Here is a 27,005-nt window from a genome sequence, read left to right as displayed (position 1 = left end):
AACTAAAATCTTAAAACCTTAGCTAATTTCTTAAGTCTAATATATTATATTTTTTTTCCAGTGTAATCTATTGAATTTTCTGTAACACTTAAGAAAAAATCTGTGCTATTTGAAATGTTGTTATAGAAATTACAAATTAATAGTAAAACAAAATCAGATTGAAATTGTCTATGTCTACACCTCTTTTTTCTATTTAGACACATATGTATGTATACAATCATACATACTCCTATGCAGTAATGATTCTATTTATAGCGTTTATAATAACTAAATAAGAATAAGAAATCAATAACATTAGTAATAATTCATTTATTTTCAGACAATAATAGTCCATATTTGTTAGTATACAATTTAACTTATTCTATGTTAATGTAATAATGTAATATTGCACTTCCAGTAGAGAGACCCTCACAAAAACCAAATTGATTACTATTTAAACATACAAATTTTTAAAGATGTTGATCAAGCAAACCATCAAATACTTTTGCAATTATGGTAGCCAAGGAAATAGGTCGATAATTATTTATATCAGAAGTATCATTCATTGAGTTCTTAATAACAGGTACAACAATAGTTCTCATAAGATCTGTTGGTATATAAGTGCTATATATGTGCACCCCTGCATATCGTAGATGCTCCACACTGAGTCCATCGTGCCCTGGTGATTTTCCTCTTTAACAATAACTAAATATACAATTTAGTATTTTCATGCAATACTTTCGCTTTTAATAAAAGTCCAGTATTTTTTCTAACAAATTTAATTTCTAGAACATTTAGAATGCGTGTATATACCAAGTATTAACGTGTTTCTACAGGTTTTTCAAAAATGTTCGCAAAATCTTGTAAGAAAATTCATAAATTATGAAGTTTTAAATACTTTTGTAACATCATAGTTCATTTGCTTAATTTTTTCCACATTAACTAGAATTTCTCTAGTTAAATTACAAAAAGAGTAAAGTGTGACTAGTATTACACTAGATGGCGTTGATGACTCCTTAGTTTAACATCTTAGTACGAATAATAATTAAGGAATACATTACGTACAAATTCAGAATAAAAAAGAAAGTTAAACATTAAATAACATTTAAAAAAATATACAGTATATCACAGAGTAACGGCTACATTTTAATATTTTCTTAATTAAATATATAAGTAAAACCTTTATACTCTGTAGTTATTGTTGTCTGTGCCTGTCTTTACTCATTGTCATCGGTATTCGTATTTGCCATTTGGTAGGTATCTGTATTTGTACGTAATTACATATTGTAATTTGCACATGCATTCTGTTTATGTTATCCGTAATCACTAATTTGTTTATAGATTAGTTTAATTATTAATTCTATGCTTTAAAGTATAACTCTGTGATATTAAGCATCTTGTGCTCGTGCGTTCTTAACTGGTTTGTTAAAGTTCCTTATAATTTACATTTTAAAGTTAAATTTAAGATGGAGTAGTGTCAGGTAGGTATGTAAAATAAAAATGTAAAATCTGGAATAAATAATTCATATCGACGTAAGAAAGCATATTTGCTGTAATTAGACATAGTGCAATTGTTCACCAGAACCAAAAAAATCATGATTATAAAGAATTAATACCGTCTGACCTATCCATGATATTGCTACCTGCTGTTATTTTTGGAATATAGGTTTATTTAACTGCCAGTCACCATTTTCAATGTAAACTTTTTATTCAAAGTTACCTACTATAAGTACCTTTTTGGGTAGCTACAACAGTTTTTTAAATCACATACCTGTAAAACATTGTAACTGAGCTTAGATGGAAATATTATTAATTTACAGGCGGTAAATATTCTGTATGCAATAAATTAATTTATTTAGGTACTGCAATTGAAAAAATACAGTGGGTCAGTTGTTAATGTAATGTTTGGTTGAAATAAAATAAATGGTCCACTGCAATAGTGATGAATGTCCTTTGTCTATTGTTTTAAGATTTATTGAGTTTTAATGTTATAAACGGTGAAATAAAAACTCAGACCTGAATTTAAGAAAAAAAGCATTATTAAAATTAAAGAACATGTATCATCACAACATTTATTTCGTCGATAATCATACTTTGAATACTATAAACAAAAAAATATATATATTATCTTAAGCAAGTCTTCAGAAATAAAGACTAGGTATAATGATTAATGTCCAAAATGCGTTAACATTCAATTATGATAGGTGTACAATGATTGGTAAACCAATTATTTTATATTACCAACTATTTTAAATATTAGCTGTTGCATCTTTAATATTTGCAGCATAAGGAAGTTGATCGTAATAATGTTTTGTTTCAGGCCTACAGAACTTTTTCGAAAAAGCAGGTTATTAAATTTTGCTGTTGATATAGGCAGCTTGTCTTTATAAGCCAAACCAGGTAATTTAAATTCTCGCTCAACATTGCCTGCCTTCATAGAGCACAAAGAACTGGTGTGTTCATTACACTGGATTCCCATGGACTATTATTAAAATTTCTATGAAACATGAGTTGTGGATGTTCTTTCTGTACTCTAAATTCACGCACAGGTCTAATGGGAAAAGGACAACTGCTATGTAAAATGGTTTCAGAAATGCAGTCCAGTTCTTGAATGCATCTTGAGAATATTCAATGACATGAAAAGATTTGGTCTTTGTCGAGCTTTATGCACATGTTCAGCCCATTCTTCAGGGAGTCCTAGTCTTTTGATTCAAGTAAGCCATGTTTCGGTCGTATTCCATGTATGAGTGCCCTCTTATCGGAAATATAACTGTAACCGATTCTAAGTAATTGCAACATTGAACTTTGTATAGGTCGCGCGGCGAGGGTTTGGCTTTGACCTTCAGGTGGAGGGGATTAATGCGCATGGGTACTGTCACACACACAATACTTTTCCTTTTTTATAACTTTCATCGCAATATTTTATTTTATCATACAGTGGGAATAATGCTAGAAAATAATATGAAATAGATAAACTTCTTCATTTATTAAAACTATTGATATTTATTTTACTTATGTTATTATATGTTTATTACCTTTTAAAGATTACAGGGACAGCGATGAAAATTCTAAATAATTATTTTTTAATAAAATTATTTATTCCAAGATACATGTAAAATTGTTACATACGAACAAAAGAAAACTTAAAATAATTATTAAATACAGTGTGTCCCTGGATAATCTGCAACCCCAGAAGGGGGCGAAACTACACCAAAATGTATTTAAAAAAAGGTAACATTAAAAAAAGTCTTTAGCAGCAGTGCTATTCAGATTCTGAATCAGTTAAAGGTTTAACGCCTTCTATGAAATCACCGCATGGTCCAGTGGTGCTGCCGCGACATGAAATTGTGCAACGTCTTTTGCTTGTTGAGGGTCCGGGTTCAGGGCTTCCTCGGTCGCAGTTGTCTGATTGTAACCATCATCAGAATCATCGTCTTCGGAACTATAATCGACTCGAATTATAAATTGCTCGGTAAGTAAATCAACTACATGGTCACTCTTGGCGTACTCTTCTTCTATATCTTTTACCTTTTTACATATTTTTTCCCATTCCTGGACACCCATTAAGGATACTTTTTCTGTGATAAGTTTGGTACATTCTTGTAAATTCCATTTAACATTTTTGCTAGCTACATATTGTTTAATAGTAGCCCATGCCATTTCTGTAGGGTTGAGGTCTGGATGGTAAGGTGGTAATCTTAATATGCAATGGTTTGCTTCTGCTAAAATTTGATCTATTGAAAAAGTTTTAAAACTTTCTTTATTAGCTTTTATCAAGTTGTACAATTGTGGCTTGAGCATTGTTGAATCATAGTCCATGCCTTTATCAGTTAGCCAATTTTGCATATCGGCTTTTTTGGTATTGGAGGACGGTGCTAATTCCCATTGTTTATTGTGGTATGAGGCGTTGTCGACAACCACTACAGAATTGGGTGGTAGGTTGGGAATTAATTGTGTCCTAAGCCATTTTTCATAATTGTCGTAATTCATGTTGTCATGATAGTCCCCTGTTTTGGTGCCGGCTTTAAAAGGTTATAAAGCATTTGGTATAAACCAAGCTTCAGATCCTGCGTGGTCTATCACGACTCGTCCTTTAGAAATGGGTTTTTTTAGTCCTTCCGTAGGGACATCGCTCCAGGCTTTGGTTGATGAGTGCGACGAATCTACGTATGATTAATCTGTGTAAACAATGGGTCTTCCTTCTTGTCGATATTTTTTTATTTTTCTTAAATATTCAATGCGTTGTAATCGAATATTCGATGTTTCTATTAGTAATTTACGGTTGTTTTCGGGTTTTTTTCCAGCGAAATCCTAACTCCTTTACAATTACACGAAGACTTGTTTCTGACCCTTTAAAGTTTATATCTTCCTCAAGTTTCTTTTTTAGTTTCCCAATGGTGGGAAGTTCATTATTCGTCTTATGAAAATTGTGTATACATCTTTTTATAACACCTTGGTCAAAATTATCAATATTGGTAACTGGTTTAGCTCTGGGACGTTTTTTTCCAGGTGTTCTGAAAGTAATTAGCAAATCGGAACTCTTGGCTTGATTTGCGATATTTTTTACAGTGCCAATTGAAGTCTTAGTGGCCTCCAATGTCCGTTTTTGAATTTGAGCTAATTTACTGACTACAGAATTTAATTTAGTAACAGTTTCCGTTTTCATTACCTGTATAGTCTGTATAATTTGGTTATTCTCCGACTGACTGAGTAAAGTAGCAACTTCCTCAATCTGACTTCGAATTTGCTTCAATGAATCGATACATTCGTCAGCTTCTTTCTTTAAGAAGCAATTCACGTCATGTATCATTTTCTGTGCTTGCCTTTTTAAAACAATGTTTTTTTACGCATTTTCAAATCACTTTTTAATATTTAACAAAAAAAAAACTTAACTGACAAACTTAAACAAACAAACTCAACAAAAAATAACAATCGACAACAATAAACAGTTAACGCAAATAGCAATTCACTTGTGAACGTGATTGTACAACAGGAGTGCGCGGTACAACATACCGATGCGAGAGGCAGGAAACGACTGGAGCGCCAATCAGAGCACCGCGTGCGCCTATACACCCGCCCCGCACCTCGCTAATTGCCCGTTGATACTCAATTTCAGATTTCTGCGCAATAACGGTCAAAGCCAAACTCTTATCGCGCGAGCTGTAACGTAACATTTTAAAGATAGTGTAATTTTTGTTTTGATCTCCACAGAGTCATAGAAAATTATAAGAGTCTTGGCCTATTCATTAATTATATTAAATATGAATCCACATCATCTCATCCTTTCTTTCCAATGCTCTCATCGTATGCAAAAACATAAGAAGAGAAATCAGCTAACACATGAATATTAAACATAAAATAATTATGCTGCCTTTTGTAATATACATTGTTTGTAGTTATGTGAGGTATGGGTAGATTTTTTGGGAAGTCCATTGCTATTGCTATTTTTGTGGCATCTTGCCTATCCCATCAAAAAATATTTGATATCAAAAACATATTTAAGGAAAAGCAAATAAGCCAATGATATTAAAATTATTGTACCGCAAATCATTCACAATTTTTTCAGTCATCTTTATCGGTTTCAGGTAAACAGTCATTTGTTTTACTTAACACTAGCCAGACCGAAATTTTGAACTACCTATAAAGACCAAGTGGGGTAAAATGACTCATTCATGGGTTGTAATGTTTTATTCGTGTATTATGGTTTTAAGTTTTATTGATTAACATCTAATACTAAATAAAAGAACCTAAAAGTTTTTAAACATCTAACACGTGATAAAAAAATTAAAAAATTAGGCACATTTTTGACATTTTAGCTCCTTGTTTACATTACAAGAGCCACATAAAGGCTTTTTACAACTAATACAAGATTTATTAGTTTTGTTCCTGCATTTTTGCACGTAACACCGTTTTCTCTTTCCACTACGTTCTCTTGCAGGCTCTGGGGCTATACTATTATCGGACTGTGAAGAAGATGGTGTCATCAGGGAGCTGGTATCTTGGCCGACTAACTCCCTTGCCAAGTCAAGAATGAACTTTTTTCTACTGATTTTTTTCTCGGATAGTTTTTTGTACAAAATCCAAGAATTAATTGCTGCCAAATCCAAAATATTATAAAACACTTGCACGGGCCAGCGACGAGAAGGTGCTTTGACGCTATATTTCTTGGCCATTTGATCAATAACGTCTACTCCAAATTTCGTAGCATTGTAAAACTTCACCGTGTTCGGTTTCTTTTTTGCTTCTTCTGGATCAACAAAGACATTAGAGTGAAGTGAACTTAGAATCATAACTGATTTTGAAGGTTTGCCTTGATAAACTGTAAGTGTGCAGGTTTCAGAGTTGTGAATATGTGTTTCATATAAACTAAGAGATGCATTTTTTATAGTAGCTGGAATATCTCTTCGTGTTTTGTTTACTGTACCAACTATTGATGTACGTTTTTCAATTAGCTTTTTAGCTAAACTTACACTGGTGAAAAAATTATCAGTTGTTATATTTCGACCAGTATTCAAGTATGGGTCCATGAGTCGCAATACAACGTGCTCGCCTAAACTTTGATTTTGTGGACGGCTTTCATCTCTTCATAAATATGGGAAACCATTACACAAGTACTTTGAATCAACATCAACGCAAAGCCAAAACTTTATTCCAAACTTGTCTGGTTTGTTACCCATAAACTGCAAAAATCTACACCGAACTTTTGTGGAAAAAAGCTGTTCGTCAGCAGTAAGGTTTTCACCAGGCTTGTAACATGAAATACTGTTATGGATGAACTTATTCCATACTTCCGAAATCATAGACAACAGACGTGTTTAAGTGCACTTCTCAATAATTCACTTGTAGTAATTACAACTAAACATAAGATCAAGAATCCACAACCAAATCAGGAAGATCATACATCACATGTCACCATAAGTAACAAAGAAGTAGTTATTTCGTTCCAAGTAAGAAAATACATAACTATATTATTAACGTATTTCATTCAAAACAATAAAAGAATTGACAAGTCATTATCATAACAAGTGAAGTTCGCACAATCAATGCAATAAATAACAGGCTTGCCAACAGAAGAAAGTTGACGCAGTGTTGCCACTGCAGTGTTCTGAAAAGCTACCAAACATTTGTGTTGCCAACAAAAAAAAAAACAATAAAAAAAACAAGAATATAAATGTTAAAAACGTTTACATAAATAAATATTTTTTTTTTCTCTAAATTAAAAAAAAACATAAATAAATAATTGTAATAAAAAAAAATCTTCATATTTATTTTAAATCGAAAATTAGCTGCAAATAAAAAAATATAAATTAATAGCCACAGTGATCCCAAAATGAACCCAAAAACAAAATCATGCGCCGGATTCTTGAAAAGAATAACTAATGGGAATTATTTGTCTTGCTATCTTTGTAGTGATACGTATGACTTGGACTGCGCAAATATTAATTTCCAACTATTTACTACAATGAGTAAAGACAGAAAAGACAAATGGACGTGTCCTAAATGTCACAATAAAAAAAAGAAAAGTGACAATACGAACACTCCCATTATTCCTAAGTTAGGACAGAAACGAAATCGCCGTGATTTCTCTTCTTCCCCAGATGAAACGGAATCCAACACTTTTGACCAAGTTACTCAGCGTAAAAAATTACAGACATCTGTCTCCACTGATTCTTCTCCAAGTCATATTGACGAGTCATTGTTGTCAACTATACGTTTGGAAATACAATCTTCAATAGACAGATCACTGAAAACTGTTATTGAATCAGCTCTTAAAAAAGAATTTGAAGCCATAAAAATTGAATTAAATACTTTAAAAGATCTTAAGACAGGAATAGAGTTCTTGAGTGATGAATACGATCGCATGAAAACCGAACTTAAAACATCAGAAGAGAAGGTCAAACTCTTAACAAACAGCAATAATTCTCTTCTAATCAAGGTAGGAGAACTTTCACAGAGACTTAACTTGATCGAACAGCATGCAAGAGAAACGAATATTGAAATTAATGGTATACCCGAGGGCAAAACTGAGAATTTAAATAATATCGCAAAGCAGTTGTGCAGCGTCATCTCGATTCCCAGTCAGGTCGTTGAAGCAGTTTCTTGTACGCGCGTTAGAAAGATGAATGATACTACCAGCAGACCGCGTGCTATCATAGTTAAACTTTTGTCTGTCAAGTCTAGAGATGAAGTTTTAGCAGCAGTTAGCAAATTTAATAAAAAGAACCCAAACGAAAAATTAAATACAACGCACTTGGGTTTTACCGGAACTAAAACACCAGTCTATGTATCGGAACATTTATCGCCGCACTACAAAGCTTTACACGCTCGAACAAGACAAGTAGCCCGGGAAAAATCTTATGAATTTGTTTGGATTCGAAGCGGGCGTATTTTTGTCCGTAAAAACGAACATTCGCCAGCGAAAGTCTTATGAGACGTTAGACAAACTATAAGATTCTATATCATCCTGAATATAACACCTTCCCAAATGCTGATTTTAGAATATATTATCAGAATTTCAGAGGTCTTAAAACAAAAACTAAAGAAATAAGATTGGCTTTATTAACAACAGATTTTGACATGATTGTGGGCACCGAAACATGATTAGACGATAGTGTCTGCGATAGTGAATTATTCAATTCCAACTATAACGTCTATCGCAGGGATCGAAACTCAACAATGCTGGCAGATAAAATTGGCGGCGGAGTTGTCATAGCTGTTTCCACAAGATTTCACTCCAAGAGAATCCAACGGTTTGAAAGTCCTTTTGAAGATCTATGGGTTTCCGTTAAACTAGAAGATAACGATGTAGGTGAGACTTTATTTGGTGCAATCTACATCCCTCCACCAGTCACTGTTACAGTATTAGATGGTCTTCTAGAAAACTGCAATAAAGTATTTCTCGCAAATTTTAAGAACGTTGTACTGCTAGGTGACTTCAATCTTAGTTTCATAGATTGGGTCTACGATGAGAGCATGTATCCCGGCTTGAGCCCTACGAACTATGATTGTAACTTGGGATACCTCTTAGTGGACTTTATGTCACTAAATGATCTCAAACAAATAAATCATATTAAAAATTATAACGACCGCGTTCTTGATATAATTCTCTCTAATTTTGATGGTATTTCTATTCTGAAGAGCAAAACTCCAATAAGTAAAATCGATTTGCATCATCCCCCTATAGACATAGATATTAAAATAAATAAAATGAAATATATAAGAAATAATATACAAGTTCGGTACAATTTTAAAAAAGCAGACTATTCTCTGTTACAGTCTTGTTTAAGTAAAATTGACTGGCATAAAGAATTGTCAATAATTACTGATGTCGATCTTGCCGTTTCCAAATTTTACGAAATACTATACTCCGCAATAGACTTAACTATCCCAAAATTTAGATTGCATCATAGTAGATTTCCCTCTTGGTTTTCACGTAACTTAATTAGAATGATAGGAGAAAGGGAAAAAATTCGCAAAAGGTATAAAATATATTTAAATCCCCGAGACGAAATTGAACTTCGACTACTAAACAAACGTGTAGACTCTTTAACTACAACTTGTTACTCGCGTTACGTTACAAATACAGAATTATCATTAAGATTAAATCCCAACAAATTTTGGTCTTTTAGTAACCAACAACGAGGAATGTCTTCCAACCTCCCAGGTGAAATGTTTTTGAACGACAAGGTGGCATGTAAAGGAGAAGAAATCTGTGATTTATTTGCCAGACAATTCTCCTCCATTTTCTCTTCTACCGATAACTCTGCACAATCAGATTTGGGGGACTGTTTTGCCCAGCTTTCACTTAATAAAGTAGATATTACTGAACAAGACGTTCGAAGAGCAATAAAATCATTAAATCCGTGTAAAGGAGCAGGACCAGATGGGATACCAGCTTTTTTTATTAAAAAAAATTATAAATATTTAACCCTACCTTTAAAAATCTTATTTGAAAAATCACTTAATACAGCAACCTTTCCCAGTGAATGGAAAATCGCGAATGTAGTTCCCATCTATAAAAAAGGTGACAAATCAAATATAAAAAAATATCGCCCAATTTATATTTTAAACTTATTTTCCAAACTATTGGAAAGAATAATTTATCCAATAATGACTAATCCTTTTTGCTACCGTGATATCACGTCACCAACATGGGTTCTGTTCTAAAAAATCCACCGTCACAAACCTTCTGAACTATACTACTGATCTAGCAAATGGTATCGATAGTAATAAAGTAATCGACTCGATTTACACAGATTTCAGTAGTGCCTTCGATACTGTTAATCATAATATTCTATTGGCTAAACTAAAATATTACGGGATACATGGAAACCTTCTGAACTGGGTGAAGTCTTACTTGTACAACAGAACACAACGAGTAACTATGCAGGGATACAAGTCATTTGCATATTTTCCTACCTCTGGAGTACCGCAAGGCTCACATTTAGGCCCAATTCTTTTCCTGGTGTTCATTAACGATATTAATAACCATATTAAGTATAGCAAATGTTCTATATTCGCAGACGACTTAAAGTTGTATCATACAATAGACTCCATGGACGATATCAAATTTTTACAAGCAGACCTAGATTCAATCTCCCACTGGTGTAGAATCAACGAAATGGATTTAAATGCAACCAAGTGCCATCATGTAAGATTTACTAAAAAAAAACACGTTTTGTATTCTCAGTACTCAGTTAATAATGTAACGCTTAGTGCGCCCACATCGGTAAGAGACCTAGGTGTCCTATTAGACAAAAAATTAAGTTTCGTAGAACACATTGACCAAATAACATTACGAGCCTGGAAGATAACCGGACTAGTTAAAAGGATTTGTAAAGATTTTAATAATCCTGCCTCTATCTTGACCCTGTACAAAGCACTAATTCGCAGTAACCTCGAATATGCATCTCCTATCTGGAACCCCTACTACAATGTTCACATTAATAGAATCGAACGCGTCCAACGTAGCTTCACTCGTTTCTTGGCTTATAAAGATCGAAATTGTCCCTACCGTGCCGATTATCGTACCAGGTTATCTTACTTTAAGCTCGATTCTCTTGAGATACGACGAAAAATTAGTGACATTAAAATACTTTACAAGCTCTTCCATAGTCAAATATTATGTTCTGATATTCTCCAGCAGATCCCAATAAATGTCCCAAGATCTATTCCAAGATACCCTATTACGAATATTTTTAATCTGAAAAGTTTCAGGACCAACGTAGGGAAATATTCTCCTTTGAACAGACTCATGGCAACATATAACGAATTTTCGTCTAAGGGTGACATCGATATCTTTCACCCTCAAGATTGTGCCAAATTTGTTAGAAAGTGTTTAGATGTTATTTATGACGAAGAATGATTGTATAGTTAATAATTATTTGTGGCACTTTTCTTCTCTATCTCATCTATATTAAGTGGATTAATATTGTTATTAATTTAATTCTTAATTTTTAACTTTGTTTGCACCTAGCTTTATTTTGTTTTGTTTTGTTTTAGTTTTATACTATTTAGATGATACCTTAATAGCATCATGTAATCGCACACAAACAAATGCCAACAATGTTGTATACACCTGTAAAGGCAAATCATACTGGATTGTATATTTAGTGCATTATAATATTGTGTTAGTTATTATGATAAGTCGATGGTGTATCTTAATAAATAAATAAATAAATAAATAAAATCATTGCAAATTTATCTGTTTGCAAACGTTCAGCCCTTTCTGTTCGCACATCAAAACGCAGGAAACGCATTAATTCTTTGAAACGATTCCGAGCCATGTTTTGTGAACAAAACTGAATACCCCAATTCTTGTCCCAAAGGTCATTCACAGCAATATTTTCAGCTCCACAGGCTCCTCGAGCATAGATAATTGCAATAAAAGTATCTAATTCATTCAATGGGAGTGTCCAAGTATTATCTTCAAGTTGGCGGCGAGCTTCGGTTTCAGTGCATTTCTGAATATGCCGCAGCATGGAGTCATCAATGATAAGTTTCCATGCAGATAAAATACTTCCTTTGTAACACCTTTTTGCAAAAGCAGTTGGTCCAGCTTCCTCTGTTAGAATATTCTGTCGTGGGCGACGACCAGGTTGATTCAAAACTGATAAGTTTCCAGGAGTCCAACTTACACCGCTAGAAGATACCTCGACATCAGTGTTGTGGTGAATAATTTCAGTTTGTACTCTGGAACCTCGGCCACGATGCCCTCGACCCCGACCTCGACCTCGACCTCTTTCTCTTCTTAGGTTTGCGCTACGTAAAGTCGAGAGAGGTACTGAGTCTGAAACATTAGAGTAAACGCTAATATAATAAAAGGTTTCCTTTTCTCTCAATATGAAAAATCTTATTTTATTTACATCATTATATAAAATAATATACACCTACCATCAGAATCGCTATGAGTGTGATCATCATCCCTTGAAGAATCACTATTTTGTGTAATATTGTAATCACTTTCTTCACTTTCTGAGTCTAAATGCAAAATGTGCCTCTCTTCTTCAGTCGGTTCACAATCTGATTGGTCGTCCGGTAAATTTTGTAACACTTCCAATATTTTAGAAGGGCGAAGGGAACGATAATGAGGCATTATATTATTATGGCGAGCCGTGATACGTCTTTGCTTCGACAAGAACAAAACAAGAAAGAAACGAAATCTTTTATTTCAACTACCCACAACACCGAGTATATTCAACGAAATGTAAATATTTACAATGCACGCACGCAGTGTCAAATGACCACTGCGGTCTTTCTAGGTAGGTGATAATTTTTAATCAGTATTTATCTTGCTATCGGTAAACACATATCAGAATAATGTAAACAATGACGAAATATTAAAAGTCATAAAACGACAATGACTTCAGTGCTATGGTTTTGATAATATGATTGATCAAAAACTTCATTGGGGTCATTTGACCACTCTGTACTTTCTAGTGTTAAAGTAGCTGTAGTAAGCTCTACTTAAAACCTAAATATTCTTTGGTATACATATTTGAAGGGTTCAGGAGAAAAACAACTTTTATCACTTTGAGCACACTGAGATATTACTAATTAACAGTTTAGATCATGAATAAAATGATAAATTAAAGCCATATCAATAAAAATGCTTTTTTATTATAAACATATGTTTATTGTTAATGTAATGTTACACTTTTTTAGTTTTGAACCAGGCTTATTTAGAGGTTACAAAAAAAAAAAATACGTGTGGCACTCGGGGACTGCCGCGGTAAAGCTATTGCATAGCATTCTGTATCAACTTATGCAATTATAATTATTTATTTTTTATTTTTATTTTATTCATACAATATTTCTTTTTCTTTGATATTAATTCAAGTTACACTTTTTGAGCGTGGTGACGGATAGGGAAACAAATTTTTCTTTTATTAAATAAATAAAAAGTTAATATTGTTTAAAATATTTTTTATTATTTTACAATACATGTGGGTTTTATTATCTTACAGTAGCTGTTGCTTATTCAGGAATATTTATCATTGAAACTATAGGTTTATGATAACTAAAATAAGAAACATAAGTTTGTGACTTAATATCCTCTAAATACCTAGAAAATACTGCGTCAATGGTGGTCCCATATTTCGTTGTGGACTCTTGTGGATTATTATTCATTTTTAAATTCAATGTTTTTGATAAAAAAGTTGTCAACCGCTCTGATTTTTTATCAGCGAAGTTAATGTTGAAATCGCCAGCCAAGATAAGTGGAAATTTATTACCATTTGTGCCAAGTATTTTCGACCCTTCTTCAGTATACTCCAGTAAAGTGCGATGAATAAAATGCTCTACCTCGTCCAATTTTGGATTCGGAGAAATGTAAATTGCTACCATAACTATTTGTAGGCCATTTCTAAGTTTGCATAAGCACGCACAAATATCTCCAACAACTGAGCGCCTAACATTAACATCGCTAACGTGTGCAATATTTATTTCAATATTCGGAGTCATAATATTAGTAATATCATTTTCATTTTGGTAAATAGCTACCCCACCTTTTGAAACAGTATCTCGTTTGAAGTGAACAATACAATTAAAATTAGGTATTTCAATCGGATTATCATGGGTCATGCAAGTTTCGGTAAGAAGTAACACATTTGTTTGTCTCGTAACTGAATCTTGTAAATCGTATTTATGACTATTTAGACTTTGGCAGTTGAAAGTCATTATTGAAATGCCATTTCTATTACTAATAAAATCTAATACACTTTGAGCTATCGTCTCAACACTATTTAAAGACAGTCTTTTGAATTCTTGCAACAAAGATACAGTCGATGCAGCTTGCTTTCGATTATGATAAAACCTGAATGTAGAATTATCGTTTTTTGTCGTGATATACAATTTTTCAATATTAGTCACCCGAGAGAGCGCAACATAAACGAGTTCCTGAGAATGTGCTTTACTATACTCATATACTATTTCGTCAAAAGTTCCACCTTGCGACTTATGTATAGTTAGAGCAAGAGCTGAAGTTAATGGAAAATGTTTGCGTTTGGCTATACATTTTCTATCCGATGTTAATGAAATATTTGCTGTTCGTAATTCAATGGGAACAGCGAGATTGCCAACTCTGTTTTGCACTGCTAGAGCGGCTGCTTTTTGCCTTTTTTTTCTACCCACTTTATCTGAACCACAAAACTCTAGCCAAACTCTTATTAATGTGTTACTTTCATCAAATTCTAGATGTACCAATTTCCCAACAGCACCATTGCACAAACCATCAGAAACGTCGATGTTAGTTGTAATAACATAATGTTTTCCAACGACAAAAGTAATGTGATAAGGCAGTCCTCCAGTGTCAATAACAGATTTTTTATGTAATTTAAGTCTAAAATTAGCTTCTTGCTCAGCACTTTTAGCGCCAATAATGACGTCTACGGACATTGAAAGAACTTTGTTTTCACATTGGCTTAAAATCAAATTGTTATAGGCGGCAACATCTTCATTTTTAAAAAATAAACGAACTCCATCAGGACATAATGTAGCAACATCCTCTTTTTTGAAAAATCTCGATTCAATAAGTTGAAACTCATGCTCATCTAGTACATCTCCATTACCTATTTTTGTCAAAACTTGTGAAAATGCAACATTAGCTTATCTCATTACTGTGGTGAGTTGATAAAATTTTAATTTTCTCCATAAATGCGGCCCAATCATGCTGGTTCTGATCGTCTTGTAAATTGGTGTCGATCTTACTGGTGGCAATTGCCGTAAATCTCCGATCAAAATAACATCTATACTTCCGAAATCTGTGTTTTTGCCTGTTATTTGTTTTAGACGATTATCGATTTTATGTAGAAGTTCAGCACTAACCATGCTAATTTCATCAATGATCAGTACTCTGACATATCTGAAGAGAGATCTGTACAATTGCAACGTTTCTGATGATAGAGGCAAAAGTTTTGAAAGAGAAATTTTCAGCGCTGTATGAACAGTTGTACCGTCAATGGCCACGGCAGCTTTGCCGGTTGAAGCACATGTAATATAGGCATTGCAGTAACCATCATTATCAGTGTACCTATTGTAAATTTCCATAATCAGTTTGATAACGAATGATTTTCCCGTACCTGCTGGTCCCGTAAAAAAAATTTGAAACGGTTCTTGAATTGAAGTTTGTAAATGATGGATTATAGTCATAAGAATATCTCTTTGTTGATCATTGGCCATCCGCATTAAATTATAGAATTGTTGATAATCCATTAAATTTTCTCTTTTTTTAGCTACAGCGCCAAGTTTATGCAGAGATGCATTTTGTAAATCAACGTTAGCAGTTGAGTTTGGATCGCGTAGCAATAAGTCATAAGGATCTCTTTCATGCAATATATCAACCGCTCTTAATAATTCTTCGTCTTCTTGTTCTTCATCGTTTTCTCGGCACAACTGTCTACAAATTTCTAAAGTTTTCTCTATGTCCAAATTTGATTCAAATTCTTTCCTACGTTCTAATATCGTATCTTTGTTGTCCTCGTATATTTGAATGAACTTATTTTCAGCAATAATATCATTTTCTTCACTTTGAAAAGGAACATGCAACAGAACCATCTCACGCCTGTAATCGTTGTAATTGTCAGCCATATCGTAGTTCCTGTATCTTATTATTTTTGCAGTGTCTCTTTTAGTGTAAGTCCCCTTTGTATTTAGGTAATATTTTGCAACGAATTGTGCTAACGTAACATCGCGGAGTTCTTCAGGTCGTTTCTCATATTTATCAAGCCAATTCTCTTTCCAAACGTTCGTACAATCATCATCTAACGCTTCAAGCTCCTTCATAGATTTTCTAATTCTTGCGCGTTCAGTAGGAAATACCGTTGGAATGTAGACTGTCACCACCGATGACTTAGCCATAGGTTCTCTTAATAAATACCAAGCAGCTTCTTGTGCCGGCATTTCAACAGACTGAAGTATGTCAATACTCATTTTTTTCGTGATATCGACAATGTCGAATTCTGGATGCTCGTCTATTATGTCAATTATTTGTCTTTGCAAATTACTTATCCCTCTATTATGCTTATTGACATATTCAACAACATATGTTGCACAAGCATATTCATCTAGTATAATCTGAAAATCCATGTTGGATTTCAAATGATGTAATACGAATGGATTAAAAGTGTTGTGCCATTTTTCGGCTGGTGTCCTTTTATAGAATAATTTTGGTCTACTGATACCAGCACGAATAATATCGTAGTAATGATCATCAGAAATAATACCATTATGCGAGTAAAATTCATCAAAATCTGTGTAGTCAATATTTTCGAGATTATTTTTTATAAACTTAAATCGTTCCTTATATTCTTTGAAAAGTGCTTCTGAGTAATCGGGATCAGTGTTTTTCATAGGTATCAAATTAATAGTTTTTTTTGTTGGCATAAATGGTGCACCAAATCGACATTCTTGTTTTTTATTAGGATCCATTTTTTTATAACACGTGAATGTGTGTTTGTGTGTTACTAGTTTTATATTTCCAGACGCCTCTGACGCTGACACAGAAACTAATTCGTCGATTAATTTAATTACTTCGGGATCATTACTTGATAAATCTTCAGGAACATTGTCCAACCAAAGAAGAATATGAGCATGTGGGCTACCACGATGTTGAAATTCTATTCTTTTGAAATAATGTATTACTCTATATTTTCCGAATGAATTTCTTTTCTTTGATTGCAAAATTTTTAACAGACAATTTACCATTTTATTGAAATAGATTGCACAAGTTACGGCATCTTCATTCACAAGTTGAGCTTTATGCACATAACTCATTTCTGCTAATAACTCACCTGAAATTTCCGTTCCCTCGTTTTTTAATTTGTACAATAATTTCAATAAATTTTCCCAGCCAGTTTCATTGGCGCTGAGAGTCATAAAAGTAGTTGGTGGCCCTAATTGCCTGATCATTGCAAAAACATCTTTTTTGCGATCTGACCAAAACCAAGCAGAATTTGGTATGCAGCGAAGAAATGCGAGATTTGTTTCTAAACAATTATTTATATATTCTTCAGATTGAATGGTCTCTTTTGTAATTGAAGTACCTTGTCCAACATGCTTAAACGCAACATTGACACATTTACTAACTCTCAACCTCATGATTTTAGCAGCGATGTATAAAAGGTGTTGTGGGTCAGTAGCACGCCTATCAGTACGCCGAAGTTCGCTGGTAGCTTGCATGAACGGAGTAACAATAACACCATCTCTGTATGTTCGAAACTGACCGCCGTAGATTGTCGGAAAAGATAGTTCTTCCGCATGTTCATCCATTAAAATACTGATTGGCCTGTTATATTCACCGGGTGCTATACTCAAAAAATAATCATCATTCCACAAAAGAGTTTGTTGCTGCGCAACTAAATTGTCTTCAATTGGCACATGTTCACTTATTTCATCCATATTCAATTGCGAAGTACGTTCATTGCCCGTGAAAAAAGATTCATCGATTTTAATGTCATGATAAATATAAAGAGGCGTAGATACTAAATACGACAACCACTCTTTAATATGGCTCTTATTTATAAGCCCGTGGACATAACTAGTTTTGTGAATCAACTTCTTTTTCAAATGCACATAAAAGCAATGGTCATCTTCAATGTTTCTTGGCAATTGTTTCACCATTGTATTAACTTCAACAGGTACATTAATTATCTGGCCATAAATACCGTACTGACCATTAACGTGTCTCAGTCTACGAATCTGCATGAACGGTATTCTCGGGGAAATCAACCGTTGCTCGATAAGGTTTAACGTTGGTAAATGTGATGGAAGTTTCGGATATGCAAAACCATTGTAGGTTGACATGAGAGGAATTCTTTCTTTCTGCAGAGATGTATAACACGTAGAGCAGACTTGAACAATTTCACCAGGTATGTAATTCTAAAAAAAATCAAGTTCGTATTATCAAGATATAGAAAGAAAAAAATATAAAGTGAATAATTAAGAAATGAAATTACCTGTAGTATTGTTTTCAAAATACTTTCATGTTTACTGGTCGACTTTTTCAAGTCTCCTTTCCACCATAGTCTGTCGCAAATAATACAAGAATGACCGAATGAATTACTCGTAAATTCGTTATAAAAATCAATATGACTTGTACTGTGTTTACGATAATTTGTATAAACTGGAATAGTATCATCATCAATGAAATCCGTATTATTTTCACCAATTCGATCTTCTCTATCAATCCCAATTTCATTTCCATGATTGTTATGGTTATCTTCTGTAGGATCTTCATCGTAATTATCACGCAATAGTTCAATATTGGCATCAACATGGGCTTCATTTTGGGTAGCGTCTTGTACTGTCTCCAATAAATCTGATACTTCATAAAAAGGTGTGAAATGTTGTTCACGAAGATGAAGATGAATCCAGTTTTGTGTATCATTCGCTTTAAAATGACAAAAGATAGTGTCTTCATTCGTTGTAGTTATGTTGTAAAAACAATAATGTACACAAATATTTTGATTGTACATTTTAGAGAATAAGTACAAACAATCCAAATCTCCGTAACCATTACTGCTGGATAGAATGTTATATGCTTCTTGCGGATTGTGGCAGGAGTTTAAATAGGGTGAATCGCGCAACTGATTTCTCAAGTCACAACTCTCAATATTAAGTTGCAAAACACTTATGAGCGAGTGGAATAGACAATTACCATCGCCAGGAATTGCTGTGTTTCTGTGTAGAATAACTTCAGGAGTAATGCATTCATTACGCTGTTCATAAATATGAAGTTGTTGGCTGTGAAATTGATTTTCTTGTAGCGTTACATTTTCTATATTTTCAACAGCGCTACATCGCACGATATTGTCTTCATTACTGCACAATTTTCGTCTTTTTCTGTAAAAAAAAATGATACAATCCTTAAATTAAATAATATTGAAGCATATATTACAATTTGTTTGTAGATAGATAAAAATAAATAAGAAATAATATTATTAAATCAACTTACATATCCATGTAAGATTTTTCTGCATTATGTTGACGAAATTTCCTTTGACGTTCAGCATTTGATTTTGGTACTGTTTTTTTTATTATTCCTGCATTTTTTTTCAAATCTTTCTGACGCTGATAATATGCCCTTTGACGTGCATTAGTCTTTTTTCTTTTTAGCTCTTTACGCTTTTCTTCTCTATAAAACGAAAATATCTAGGTATAAATAATTGAGGTTATCTTTATAGCAGTATTATATTTTCAATTTAGAATTAATACTGCATTTGTGATAATAATAAAATGTATGTATATAGAGTACTCACTCGTCTTCTTTCACTATTTTTTCGTGACTTTCTTCATTAATAATAAATGCACTTTGTTCATTCATATTCAAAACACTTTATACACAAATTTTACAAGTACAGCCGTTCACTGTTGTAGATAAATACTTATACACCTATATACTTTCTCACAAACAGCTGATTATGTATTCGTCCGATTTCGGAGCAGCTCGTCTCGATTCGGGCGAGTTCCGTAAAGTCGTACAATACGTCTAATCGCACGACACACAGCGCCGTGTCGAAGACTGCCGAACTGACACGACGTTAGACGATGCACGGCCTTCAAGCCACACCTCCGTGCCCGTCGGAGTGGGGAGCGTGAGGTTTTTTCGTTACGGAATTTCTGGATTTAGTCCCCGCGCTCAAGGCCTGCGATAGAAGCTATGCAATAGCTTAAAAAACTTCAAAGTCAGATTTATCAGTAAAAAAACAACCTATGTCCACCAAATTCAGGGGGAAAACAAACAATGTCCCTGAGGTACATTGTAACTTTAATGTAATATGAGCTGAATCCTAACTATATTTTAGTGTTGAATAATATTGTTTTGCTGCAGGGTTGCAATATTTTGATAACGACTGAATGTCTTGGAATTTTGCTTTACTTATTGGTAAAATGTCCTTGTACGCTTGTTCAGGCAGGATCAATTCTGCTAAATCAATAGGCTCTGCACAAGGTGTTGAGTTTCCTCTTTTTCTTTTTGAATCCAGCGTAACAGAGGATGTCCAGTGATCATTATAAGAATTTCTTTAGAAAATGAGGCGAGGATGTGAAATCTCAACTCTTATTTCACGAATAGGTCTAGATAAAAATGGGCATGTCTTTTTATAAATTGGTGTTAAAAACTTGGTCCAAGATCTGACTAAAGGCTGATCACATCAATAACCTGAAAAGGTGAAGGTTTTGCTCTTGACTCAGACACTACTTTTCTCCAGTCATCTGGTGTTTCACAGGGTGCCTTCTGATTTATTAGTGCCATATTTTTGTCGCACTCCAAGTATGAATGTCCTCTAATTGGAAATATCATTTTAATCATATCCAAACGCCTGGCTCTATGAACCACATAATGGATAAATCTGAACATGCAATAATTTTTATTCTGCCCACCACATGAATCACAGAATATTACCAGCTCTCTGACATTTGTATTGAGTTTTGTAAAGATATAGGGTAAGTCCGGGGGAGATGGCCGTAGTTTTTATGAGACGCTATAAAAAACAAACTAGTGGTATATTTTCCAAAATATTTATTTTAAATCAATCTTTAATCATTTAACCATAGAAAAACACAATTAAGTCAACAAATTCTAATCATACATAATTATAAAAAAAAACTTATCAAAAACTTCCGATTGGCCATCTCTCCCGAGGTGTGCGGGAGTGATGGCCATGGTAGTAGGGGGATGATGGCCAGTACTTTATTTTACTCTTTTTTTATTTTTCTCTTTTTCTTCTCTTTTCTTCTTTTGGCCACACTTCGAGCACATATTGTCAAACTCAGTACAGTTTTCATGAACCCAAAATGAACAACTGACACATTCCAACCACTCCTCAGTAAGCTGGGTAGTGTAATAATTCTCCCCACACCCGGCACAGTTGTCTTGTTCATTTTCATTATCACGATCTGAGTCGCAATATATTGGATCTTCTTCATCCTCACTACTCTCTGAGATCTTACGAATAGCCTTTCGCTTTTTAGCTACGAAAGTCTTATCAGTCTTATTGCCTTTTCTTGCTATTATTTTTTCTTTCTTAATTTTTGACTTCTCTTCTTTGGCATATTTTTGCTGATCTTTGGCTTTTCTTAAATTTATGTGAGATTCAGATGTCAAAAGTGTACCCGTTTCTTCTAGCTTCAATTTTCTGTGGTACTGGAGAAATTTCTTTCAGAATTTTAGATGGTGTAAATTTTTCATCAGGTTTATCCAAGTCATTTTTATCAGACGCACTTAAAGTTATTTCTTTTGGTTTTCGGTCGTCGTCACTTTCAATTGATTGATTAGTGCAAGATATTGTTTGTGCAGTGGATGGCATTTTAGATGTACTTGGTATTGGCTTAAACGTAGACGTTTCCTTACCAGAAGATGAGGGTATCATGTCAACAACAGGTGATGTTTTGGATGAACTTGATTCGATTACTGATCTTTGACATACAGTTGGATTAAGTATTATGTTTTCCGTGCTGGTAAGAAATGCATGCTCTGGTATGGCAGTTGGATTAAAAGGAAATACTCCCGTTGCCATCAAGCCTGCTATGGCATTCTCAGCAGAGGCAGTTTTTACCCAAGCGTTATTCAGTAATGTGCTAAAAGATAGTCTTGTAATTCGCCGACTGGGATTTTGTTTCATCCAAAGTCTGCATTGTTCGTAAAAATAACGTTTTAGAGATTTAAACACGGATCTATCTAAAGGTTGCAAATAATGTGACGTGTGACTTGCAATAGATAACAATATAACATCATTAGCGACTGCATATTCTAACATTTCTACTGAATTACAGTGAGTAGCATGGCCATCTAATAGTAATAAGACTTTGCCCGGTGGTTTCCTTGGCACGAAGTGGGTTTTAAGCCATTCTAAAAACAGTGCAGATGTAATGTAAGCCGACTTTTGAGACATAAAAACTTGGGATCCTGGAGGCATTCCGTCCGAGAATTCAGCTTTTTTTATTTTTTCCTTTAAAAATACAAACAGGTGGCAAAAAAGTTCCTTCGGCATTGCAACATCCAATCACGGTAATAGTTTCTCCTTCTTCAGTTGAAGTTATCGTAGATACAGCTTTTGATCCTTTTTTGGCTAATACGTGTCCTGGGCTATTATTTAGTTGCAAACCTGATTCATCCATATTGAAAATAGAGTTTGGTTTGTCTATAAGATCATTATCTGTCAAAACCTGCTCCAATAACTTGAAATATGTATCGACTTCTACTCTATTCAGAGATTGAGATCTAGCTAATGAAACTCCTTCAGACTTTCGTAGCGTAATATCAGGATTTCTTCTCAAAAACATTTGCATCCAATCATAACCTGCTTTTTCAATTGTTTTGTTAAATCGGTGAGATATCTATAGTCGCTCTGCAAAATGATATGCTATTGTTCTGACATCACCATAGTCAATGGAAATCCTTTACTTTGCATGGTTTTTATATGAACAACAAGTTTATGTTCATTTTCTTCTCCAAACATAGAAGATGGTCCCATAGGTCCTTTTTTATCATTGTCATTTTTATACCGTCGTTCTAATGTTTTTCGTGGAATGCCGTAGGTTTTTGATGCAGAGTAGACAGTCATTTCTCCATTTTTAATAGACTGAATAGCCGCCTTAAGTGACTCTTCTGTCCAATTACCGCGTGTTGTAATTGCTTTGCGCTTGTAGAAATTCGACATCTGAAATAAAATAGATAAATATTAAATTAAACATCATAAACACAATTGATAATAAGGCCATCTTTACCGGATCGAATGTGGCCATCTCTCCTTAATTGACCGGGAGAGATGGCCATATCGATATAAAAATGGAAGACTAGGCATTGAATAAAATTTTGAGGTTAGAACTCAAAACATCGATCATACCAAACATGCTAAAACATAATAAGTACAGGTTTCCATTGAATTTTTTTCACCACGAGGTAAGATGTAAAACCGTAAAATAATTTTTGTACTTTTGAAAACAAATAAACTGCTTTTTACTTACTTTTTTATTTAATTTCACTATAGTTTTGCACGTGCTACTAATGGCCTCCGCTGACCGAAGCGAACTAAGAGTAAACTAACGACATCTAGCTGTAAGTTCCGAAAATATTTGAACTGGCCATCTCCCCCGGAATTACCCTAATGATGGAGAAAAGAACAAACTTCATCTGCTCTATTAATTGGCAATGGTCTCATCATAACAAAAGAAATAAGAATCTGATGAAGAGAGTACATAAACGTTAAATAAATTGAAGGTTAGCTGTCTCTTATAGTATATCTCATTAGTAGTTATGTTTGGCATGCTTAAATTTTTCTGATAATCCATAACAAATGGGAATAAAGACGGTTTCTCCTGCACCGCAACCTGTTAAAATTTGAGCCTCGATTATATTTTGTTGCAACTGGGTTACTTTTAGTCGAGTTCCATTGCAAAGTTTTGGTGGTCTTAAATTTCAGAGTAGAATAATCGGAAAGCCAATTTTTAAACAAATTTCGTGAGAAGGAAGTCCGGGCATATTTAAAGAATTTAAAAATTCTATCGGGTAATTAATAGTTTCTTGTTCATCGACCATTCTATTTATTGATCTATAAACTTTGCTTTCCCCCTGTATGTTCGACAGTATTTTGTTATTAATCTCAGTTGCCTGATCATTGCGAGGAGTTAAAATAGATCTTTCGCATAGCCAAGAATTGTCCCTATTCAATATATTTGTTACGTCACCGTAAACTGACGATATAAGATGTGATTGAGATTGCACTATACAACATAATTCAGGCGTCAGAATAAGTTTTCCTTGGTGTAGTTGTGGATAGGTACCTTCACCAATCTTTAATAATGTATCAGAAAATTGACTATCATCCGGGTTATCTCCAGTTCTCACTCGCATGTTTATAGTCAAATGCACCGACTGTATATCACGCCACAAATAAGAGCTTTTCAGGCAAGCCCTAACCTCATCAGCTCGGGTTCCCCGTGGTATTACCGGTAAGGTTTGTCGGAAATCACCACAAAATAAAACCGTGATACCGCCCATTGGTCGATCATTTTGTCTTATATCCCTTAAAGTTCTATCTACTGCTTCTACTGCTTTTCGATGGGCCATCGTACATTCATCCCATATGATTAAATTACACTCGCGTAATACCTTCGCTTTGTCACTATTTCTTGAAATACTACAGGTTGGACTTTCCGTGCAATCTAAATCAATTGGTATTTTGAACATTGTGTGAGCCGTTTTACCTCCTGGTAGCAATGTTGCAGCTATCCCGGATGAAGCTACGGCAAGAGCTATTTTACGTTGATTTCGAACATAAGCCAATATTAATTTAGTCAAAAAGGTCTTTCCAGTTCCTCCAGGTGCATCTAAAAACCATATTGTTCCCAAATTATTTTGGACACTTCTGCACACGCGATCATAAACTGAACGTTGTTCTGCAGTCATTATTGGGATACCGTTTTCTAATGTTGTCAGCAGTTCCATTAAGTTGTAGCTAATCTCTGCGGAATATTCCCTATTAGTTACTTCTCCGACTGAGGTTGGTGTTGGCAAACCATATTCACATAGTGATTTACCGCCAACTGCTGTTAACTCATCCTGAAGAGCTAATAAGCACTGATTTATGGCAAGATCACGGAAATTATCATTAGTTGTGCCTTCATCGTTGTTTGATATATTTCTAAGAAAGTCTTCTGAAAATTTGTTTTTATATTTTTCCCATAATTGTACAGCATCTGACAAATTACAAAATGTGAGTAATGTTACAAATAAATTACGTAACCGTCTTGGATTATCACTAACACAGGATTCTGCTAAAGCGTCATCCCAATGCTGATCATTTTCTAGCAAATGACGCGCTTGGCAAGCTGCATGATAAGTGGGAAAAACAACATCGTCTACTTTTCTCAAATCTATAAATGAGGTTGGTCCTCGCACAGTATGTAATAATAATCGCAAATAGAAACACTCAGCGTTGTTAGGATGAACGGCGTATACTCTGCCAAGAACATGTTCTTTGAAAATACCTGACTCACCATCTACAGGCCTGCCACGGCGTCTTCGATTAAAGACACCTCGTTGCTTATCGTAGGTATAATACGATGGAACTTCCTCATATAAAAGAGATTTTGCAAAATCATCAGTTTGGCAAAGTCGAAAGAATGCTAATAAAGTTTTTTGTCTAAGGTTCTCTAACCGTTCTGTGACATTTTCGGCGTTGAAATATATACGTTGACCACCTTCAAGATGAACATCCAGATGAGTCACAGGTGGAAATCTTTCATGAATGTTGAAACTTAAGATCCGCCACACAGCTTCTGAAGAACTTATATATCTGCTTGACTGATATCTTGTAACTTCATCATGTTCATTTCTCAAAGCAAATGTAGCTTGGTCACTGCCCATATTAATGTACTTACAAATATATTTTATTGACTCTACACTATTACACATTTCAACATTTATGTGAGCTTGAAATGCTCTGGACAACACAGGAGAATACGGAACGACCCACCTATTGTCTAAAATAACCTGTTGTCCAGATACTCGCTTTTCAACAGTGAAACCACCAGTATCTCTTGAACGGCGACGATATAATGGGTATCCATCATGTCCTGTTACAGTTTCATCCACTAAGGCTTTTGGATATCTTTTAGTGCAACGACCGTCTTGCATGCAAGGAGAATTTCCGTTAAATACACCACATGGACCATGTATCATATGAGATTTAACAATGTCGTATAACTCAGGATCTGCAATCGGACTTGGAATTTCAGCACTGATTAAACTGTCTACATCATTAGGTCGAACCTTATCTTTTAACCAAACCAGGATATGTGCGTGGGGTAAGCCGCGTTTTTGCCATTCAACACTATACATGTAACATAATACTTCTCCAAAAATGTTATCTTTGGTAAGTAGATCTATCATTGATTTTAATTTTAAATGAAAAACTCTTGCGATGATATCATGACGGTCATGCGGTGCTTGACCCTCAAGAAGCTCCCGAGTGATTTCATCCCACTTAGGATTGGTAGTTACAGTAATAAATAAGTCGGGACGTCCATATTTTCTCACGTAACAAAAAGCATCTTGAGTACGTTCGTGCATGTAGCGTGGACCACCAGTAAAAGAAGAGGGCAAAATAACTAAACGGCCCATATTCACCGTATCATTATCTTGCTGCATGGCGTCGCGAAGGTGCACGTATTCTTCAGCGCGCAGCTGCCTTTGATTAGATCGTATGTAAACTAATCTTTCGGTTTCAATTTTTGCGTACATGTCTACAATAAACTGATTGAATAAGCCACGAAAACGTTGCAAGTATACAAACCTATTCCGTCTTACTTGCAAGTGGTAACAGTAAAATTGAAGGCATGAAATCTTTTTATTATAAATAGGTGCGCCTGTACGCGGATCAGTTTGGTATAAAGCAAAATTATAACCATCTTCCCCTCGACAATATATCAAAGGATATTGCAAACTGTCGTAAGCTCTGTGGGTTTCGTAAATACGTTGCAAACGATTGTCTCTAGAACGGATAACGATATCACGCCTATCACATTCC

General features: G+C 34.3%; 3 protein-coding genes across 3 annotated transcripts; all 3 read right to left on the bottom strand.

The window, feature by feature from the left end:
- Window positions 1-3,279: 3,279 nt before the first annotated feature.
- LOC124537768 lies at window positions 3,280-3,969 on the bottom strand. Its single transcript, XM_047114657.1, has one exon. The coding sequence runs from the start codon at window positions 3,967-3,969 to the stop codon at window positions 3,280-3,282; it is 690 nt and encodes a 229-aa protein (XP_046970613.1).
- Window positions 3,970-10,691: 6,722 nt separating this feature from the next.
- Window positions 10,692-12,574, bottom strand: LOC124537767. The gene is made up of 3 exons (XM_047114656.1): window positions 12,373-12,574; window positions 11,789-12,268; window positions 10,692-10,726 (listed from the first exon to the last, which is right to left on the bottom strand). The coding sequence occupies exons 1-3, from the start codon at window positions 12,572-12,574 to the stop codon at window positions 10,692-10,694; spliced, it is 717 nt and encodes a 238-aa protein (XP_046970612.1).
- A 2,510-nt stretch (window positions 12,575-15,084) lies between these two features.
- On the bottom strand, window positions 15,085-19,788 carry LOC124537766. Its single transcript, XM_047114655.1, has 4 exons — window positions 19,734-19,788; window positions 19,430-19,609; window positions 18,432-19,317; window positions 15,085-18,354 (listed from the first exon to the last, which is right to left on the bottom strand). Exons 2-4 carry the CDS (start codon window positions 19,435-19,437, stop codon window positions 15,085-15,087), a joined length of 4,164 nt encoding a protein of 1,387 aa, XP_046970611.1. The 5' UTR covers window positions 19,438-19,609; window positions 19,734-19,788.
- Between the last annotated feature and the right edge of the window lie 7,217 nt (window positions 19,789-27,005).

The sequence above is a fragment of the Vanessa cardui genome, chromosome 19, assembly GCF_905220365.1.
Source record: "Vanessa cardui chromosome 19, ilVanCard2.1, whole genome shotgun sequence".
NCBI lineage: Eukaryota > Metazoa > Arthropoda > Insecta > Lepidoptera > Nymphalidae > Vanessa > Vanessa cardui.
This window is presented reverse-complemented; position numbering and strand designations above follow the sequence as displayed.

Excerpts from the sequence above, each read along its gene's own strand:
- LOC124537768 (XM_047114657.1), bottom strand. The coding sequence starts at position 3,969 with ATGAATTACGACAATTATGAAAAATGGCTTAGGACACAATTAATTCCC.
- LOC124537766 (XM_047114655.1), bottom strand. Across the intron at positions 18,355-18,431 it reads TTTTGAAAACAATACTACAG|AATTACATACCTGGTGAAAT; the intron begins GTAATTTCATTT and ends GATTTTTTTTAG.
- LOC124537767 (XM_047114656.1), bottom strand. The coding sequence starts at position 12,574 with ATGCCTCATTATCGTTCCCTTCGCCCTTCTAAAATATTGGAAGTGTTA. Across the intron at positions 12,269-12,372 it reads CACTCATAGCGATTCTGATG|ACTCAGTACCTCTCTCGACT; the intron begins GTAGGTGTATAT and ends CTAATGTTTCAG. Across the intron at positions 10,727-11,788 it reads CCTTTGGGACAAGAATTGGG|GACACCTAGGTCTCTTACCG; the intron begins GTATTCAGTTTT and ends TTTGTCTAATAG.